At 45.4% G+C, this 6,228-nt stretch overlaps 1 protein-coding gene across 1 annotated transcript; it reads right to left on the bottom strand.

The window, feature by feature from the left end:
* Positions 1 to 1,653: 1,653 nt before the first annotated feature.
* Positions 1,654 to 4,392, bottom strand: LOC110688673 (protein IWS1 homolog). Its single transcript, XM_021865406.1, has 5 exons — positions 4,065 to 4,392; positions 3,157 to 3,260; positions 2,471 to 2,983; positions 2,012 to 2,179; positions 1,654 to 1,884 (listed from the first exon to the last, which is right to left on the bottom strand). Exons 1-5 carry the CDS (start codon positions 4,390 to 4,392, stop codon positions 1,654 to 1,656), a joined length of 1,344 nt encoding a protein of 447 aa, XP_021721098.1.
* Positions 4,393 to 6,228: the final 1,836 nt, after the last annotated feature.

The raw sequence follows: 6,228 nt of genomic DNA, 5'->3' as shown, positions 1-6,228 counted from the left end.
GCTGAAGTTGTCCTGCCCATTGAACATTACGAGCCGACTCTACGAGTTATGCTTTATGATGAAGAGGCAAATTGGGAGGCCATGCGGCTAGCATTGGACTCCCTCCCGGAACGCAGGGGCAACGCTGCCCTGCGCCATGAGATTTACCGTCTGAGAATGACCAGAGCCTACAACAAGAAAGTGCACAAGCGTCCTTTGAAAGTTGACGACTTTGTATTACGAAAAATGGAGGCAACCGGTAGGGCCAATGAAGCTAGAAAACTAACTCCTAATTGGGAAGGCCCCTACCGGATTTATGAAGAAGTCAGGGATGGCACCTACCGTCTGGAAACCCCAGACGGCCGGCGTCTGCCTAGAACTTGGAATGTAGATAATTTAAAAAAGTACTACTTCTGAGAAATGTAAATTTTTGTAAACAATAAGTCCATTAATGAGAATTCAGACTTTATTTGCATAATTATTTTGCTATTTTTATTACTTATCCGCCTGAGATATCCTAAGATGGAACTCATGTTGGACTGCCTAAGTTTGACACTTGGCGTAAGTTCAACTATATAATTGTCTGTCCGCCTGGGTAATACTCAGACGGACTCTTTGTTTAACTAACTAAGTGTGATACTTGGTGTAATTTAATGTTATAATTGCTTGTCCGCCTGGGTAATACTCAGACGGACTATTTGTTTAACCAACTAAGTTCGACATTTAGTGTAAATTCAATGTTGTAATAACGCTCGGCCAATGGTCCGATTAAAAAACTAAGCACAAAAACGCTGTGGCTATACAACCGGTCTCAAAAAAGACCAAAGGCCAAAATGGCCGGATGGTTGCTTATTTTATAAAACCTCCTGTCCCAACATGGACAAAGACGTCCGGCGACACCCTTCCGGGTGAAATCGTCGCAGAGAACAGACTATTCGTCGGTTCTACGTACCTATGCAGACGACGAAAATTGAACGACCGAATTGGTCAACTCATAGCCGTCTGACCAGAATAATCTATGAAGAACGATTAAGTTACCGAATACTGGATGCCCCGAGGCATCAATCGGTTATCGGCTGAAGTTCTCAGTTAGGTTATTTATTCCAAAGTTGCACTCTCTCCCCCAATTGGGGCAAAAGATTTTGTGTATTGGCTATGTGATAACCCCAGACGGAATATAACTGCCTGGGTAAGAAGCTCAAAGGACCCGCTCTAATGGTCTCCTGTGCACTTGGTTTGGGGCAATCACCATTGTGATTGATTGCCCTAAAAACACTCCATTCTTCTCCTAGTATCAAGTGTTTTCAAGCCAATCAATCAATTTGAAATAAAACCAACCACACAGCCGTCCAGGGGCAAGAGCACCCGGATTGCAAATTGCCGCATGCTTTTTTAAGTTAGGCAAAATATTAAAGAATTACAAACATACGCAAAATTCAAATTGAAAAATTCAAACACAAACATATATAAACACCGACTGAGTCGGAATACTTCATTAATATTTAAAATGGCACAAAGGCCAAAATAAGTGTTAACCGGAGTCACATTTGGTGAAGAGAGAAAGAAATAAAATGTTAACCCAACTCCATAGTTGGTAAAGATACAACACTACACGGCATACAAGCCGGTAAAGAAACAAATTGGCATACTGCCGCAGAAAGTGGGGAGGCCCGCCTAGAGCTGAGGTGGATACTGATGCTCCGGCTGATTTTGGCCAGTTGGGCCTTCATTTTGCTCATCCGCCGCCGGCTCATCATTATCAGAGACTTCATATCCCTGCTCGGCAGCCCAATCCTTGAAGCGAGGCGGAGGAGCCTTACCCAGCACTTGGGCATCATACACCTCAGTGGTGTAATCATACCTGAGTTTATAAACCTCAAAGTCTATATCTGGGTAGAGGAGGCTCTAAGTGATCTTCAGGCGGGCCAGATTATCACGCTCATTCTCCTGTATTAGCCGCTTTTGCTCTTGGGCGAGCTCGTCCGACTGCTTGTTTCGCAGAGTGACGAGCTCAACCCCCCAGGCGGGAAACGTTTGCTCGGAGTTGGGTGTTTTCCTGATCAGCATCCTCTAATGCCTTGAGCTCAAATTTTGCATCTTTCAGCTTTTTCTCAAGGTCATCAGCCCGACTGTTGGCTTCATCGTTCGCAGCCATCAAGCTCCGGATCAGCTCCTCCTGTTTCAACTCTACTGCTATAATCTTAAAATCACACATATAATTCGCATATTCAGCAGAGTTGAGGTTTTCAAGGGCCCTCCGTTTGGCGTCATTTATCTCCTTGCTTCCGCCTTAAGGGGCCCCGGAGTCCGTCCACCCTCAGCATTACTTGAGAAAAGAGCAGCCGGATTATGATTTACTTAGTAAAATTAAAAGAAAAGATATCAGGGTTATGGGATTCTTTACCTCAGCCAACTGGCCCATTATCCGGTCTAAGTCCACTACCTGCAGATCAGGTATGGAGTTCTTCTCTAACCGGGTGAGGGTCCTCACCATCCGTTTTGCGAAACCTACAAGATCCGGCTCGTCGGATGTCAGATTTGCATCAAAAGTAGTACTCTGTGAGTAAGAGGCAACATAGTTGGCACTCATTCGTTGTCGGCTGCTGACTGAACCCCCAGAGGGGTCAACCTTAGTCTTGAATCTCATGAAGTCAAGTGGCCAAGGTATTTCAATCCTTCCCTTACCTTGTGTGTCCGGATGGGGCGTAGGCGTATGCTCCTCCCCGGTTGTTGCTGCACCGTCTGCAACATTAGGTGGCAAGCCACCCTTCGATGTCGTTGAGGCATCCGGCGCTTTCTGATGTGAACGTTCTGAGCTTTCGCTCAGAATCTTCATAACAGAAGGAGATTTGCCTCCGGTCGCTGGACGATCGGATTTGGCAGCAGAGCTTGTCCGGGGAGGGGGGTCCTTTTTGGCGGCCTTCGCAACCGGAGCTTTTTCCAGATCATCTCCTTGCCTTTTGAGAAGCTTGGAGAAGGATCGTGGCACTCGCTTTACAGTGTTCTGAGAAATGAACAAGGTTAAGTGTACCCAATCGGCAAAATGCCTATATATATATATATATATATATATATATATATATATATATATATATATATATATATATATATATAAGAAAAAAAAAATAAATATATATACATATAAAGTCAGGCGGTCTTACCTCGCCTTTCTTAGACTTTTGCATCGACGGCTGCTTTCTTGGCAATTGCAGCCTCTTTGTGCAGCAGCGCCGCCAATTTAGCCGGAGTCTTTGCTGGATCAACCATCTTCAAGGCGACGGCTGCATGAATAGAATTCAAGGTTAGAAGAAATTATGGAAAGTTTGTATTAATAAAATAACAAATACTCCGGATGTAAGGTGATCTACCCTTGGAAAACATGGGACTTAACCCACAGGCGAACAAGAAGCATTCGTCCTTGAAGAAGTCCGGATGGGGGATCCAGTTTTTGGGAACTATGATGTGAGTCCCATCCCCCATGGGCTCGGTTGTGGTCTCAAAGAATCCCGGCTCCATTATTTGTTCCTGAGCCTTAGTAGATAGCTCCGTGAGAGGGAATTTCCTGCCCAGAAGAGCTGGCTCGGTGTTGTACTGGCGCAGTGTCCGGTTATGTCTCAGAGTTGGGGAAGAAACCAAATAAAACTTGTCCTTCCACCCGGACCACTTGGACACTTTGTCCAAACTCATCAAATATTGGGGCAAGGTAGTAAGAGTATACCATGCCCCATGACCGCCTGGGGCCTTGCTCAAATAATGCATGTGAGCGAAGGCGGAGAAGCTGGGGTTTATATTCTGGAGCTCACAGGCGGCGATGTAGCTTAGAATGTTCACCCACGAGTTGGGGGTGAGCTGCCAAACTCCTAAATCGTACCCTTTCAGGATTTTCCTAATCCCAGTATGAAGGGGGAACCGGAGGCCGGCTTCAATGACCGCCTCGTAGCAGACAAAGTAATGGTCTGCGTTGTCAATGTCATCGCTCCAGGCCATTACCGCGTCAGCCGGCGGAACGATGATGTCCCAGCCCCTTCCAAAGGGGTGCTTTTCTTTAAAAGCCCTAAAGCCGCTCTTTAGTAGGGCAATGTTACCCGGCAGCATTCTAGTTCGTTTGGGGTTGGGGTGGTCGGCGACCTTAGGCGGGTGCTGATAGTCAGCCGCAAAGTTATCCTGGTCAAAGCCAGAAGATTCGGCCCTTGACCCTTCGCCGGCCTCAGCATCGTCGGTTCCGTTAGAGGAGGCGGCTTCTTCACCGTCTACCTCTCGTACACTTGAGCTCCCGGAAGTAGTAGGAGCCTCTTCATCAGAACCACTCTCCTCAAAATCCCTCTGTTCCCCGTCTAGAACAACCTCATCGACTGGCACTGATATAGTGCGCCGGCTCTTAGACCTTCTGGTCGTCTGTTTCGTTCTGGCCATTGTGTCCTGCACAGACACGGAGAGGGAGGAATTCGGAGATGAGCACATCGGTTCTGACAGTCCAGAAAAGGCACCCCCTGTTCTAGACTCAGCCGTTCCGGGGGACCGGCTGAGTATCCTAGGCAGTGCCGAGTGTGTGGATTGAGAACTCATTTTTATTTTCGAAAACTATGTATACAGGCGGAGAAAGAATGTATACAAGTTGAAAAAGAGAAAAGCTAAAATGGTACAGGCGGTTACCTTACTTTAACTCTTATTAATCTAAAAACCGCTACAGCCAGTAAACCGGGTGTTGAACTGCTAGCACGCGGAAACTTGAAAGTACTTTGGCGCAGACGGAGGCAGAGAATCTCTCTCTAGAAGCTCTCTCTTTCTCTCTCTAAAAAGTCAAATGTGAATAAGGTGAGGAAAAAGGGGAGGTAAACTTCTATTTATAGAAGGTGAAAACGGGGGGAAATTCCTGTTTGAAATTCAAATTTTACTACCCGTTACTGTTCACCTCTGATAGGTGGACACGTGTCACAGGCCTCACGTGATATACGCGTGACCCCTGTGAGGGGCAAATGTTTAGGGTAAAAATACCCTAGACACATGGACCAATGAGAAGAGGCCACGTGTCGAGTTCAGGATGGCCCACGTGGCCTAATATCCTCTCGACATATGGCCCCCTTGGATAAACTTCTGAAATGGCGGCCTTCAAGGGCCCAAATCCTAAGAAGCGTTGTAAAACGGCGCAACCCACCAAAATCTAGGTCAAGTGACCTAGATAAGGGCACATTCTCCAATGACCTTATAAATAGGGAGATATTTCCCCACTTTGGGGACACGTTCAATCATTTATTACACCCATATTCTCTCTCATCAGAGAAACACCTGAGCTTGGAATCCAAGCAGATCCCCACCTAAATTTCCGTACTCTTTATTCCCTTTCAAGTTACTAACTTGATATTCGGAGGCGGAGCTCCAACCACCCCGAGTCTCCGTTGTTTTGCAGGTACAACTCAGCCGGACCAATCTTTGTGACGTAACTCTCCCGAGGGACAAAAACACCCAAAACAAGTATAATTGTAAAATACTCGTATCATTGTATTGCCTGGCTGAGCATCAAACAGCTTTAGTACTCCGCATGTTTCAAAGTTCAAACCCGAAATATTCTTATCCAATGAAGTTTGAACAAAATGTTTTTGTCGAAATCAATGAACAACAAACTTTAGTTCATAATCGACAAATAATGTGAAACAGAACCAAGCTATGGTAGAGTTCAGCTTGCAGACAACCCTATGAGGGATTGTTTTCATCAAGGCCTCAAAGATACCTCGTTAATTGAAATCTTTGCTGAATTTTGTTAATCCTCAACCCCTGAAGTCAGAGTCCATGTTGAAGACAAACGCCCTATAGGAATATAATCAAACAACGGCCTCAAAGAATGAAATCTTTGCTGAATTTTGTTAATCCTCAACTCCTGAAGTCGGAGTCCATGATGAAGACAAACGCCCCATAGGAATATAGTCAAACATAAATTATCAGAGAAGTACTAGCACCAGAACATGAACACAGACAAAAGACATAAAGCAAGCGAAATAAAAAGGGACACAACTCCAACCATCCAGCATAACCAGCATCCTAAACAAGTGTAAACTCCAAAGTCCTCAATCAATTGATCGATTGGAGAGGACACTTGACAAATTGACAACAGACTCCACAACAAGCCACCAATGGTTAACAGCTGAGTATAGACACACAGCTGCTAGAATTCCAATGGCTATTTCAAAAAATATGATGATATATTGATATGTGATGGTGCAGGGCAAGAGAGGCCGAGATTTTTTTCACGGA

Source organism: Chenopodium quinoa, unplaced genomic scaffold, assembly GCF_001683475.1.
Source record: "Chenopodium quinoa cultivar QQ74 unplaced genomic scaffold, ASM168347v1, whole genome shotgun sequence".
Lineage (NCBI taxonomy): Eukaryota > Viridiplantae > Streptophyta > Magnoliopsida > Caryophyllales > Amaranthaceae > Chenopodium > Chenopodium quinoa.
The sequence above is the reverse complement of the archived record's forward strand: the minus strand, read 5'-3'. Positions and strand labels throughout refer to the sequence as shown.

Excerpts from the sequence above, each read along its gene's own strand:
- LOC110688673 (XM_021865406.1), bottom strand. The coding sequence starts at position 4,392 with ATGGCCAGAACGAAACAGACGACCAGAAGGTCTAAGAGCCGGCGCACT. Across the intron at positions 3,261-4,064 it reads ACGAACTAGAATGCTGCCGG|CCGTCGCCTTGAAGATGGTT; the intron begins GTAACATTGCCC and ends CTATTCATGCAG. Across the intron at positions 1,885-2,011 it reads ACACCCAACTCCGAGCAAAC|AGCCTCCTCTACCCAGATAT; the intron begins GTTTCCCGCCTG and ends AAGATCACTTAG.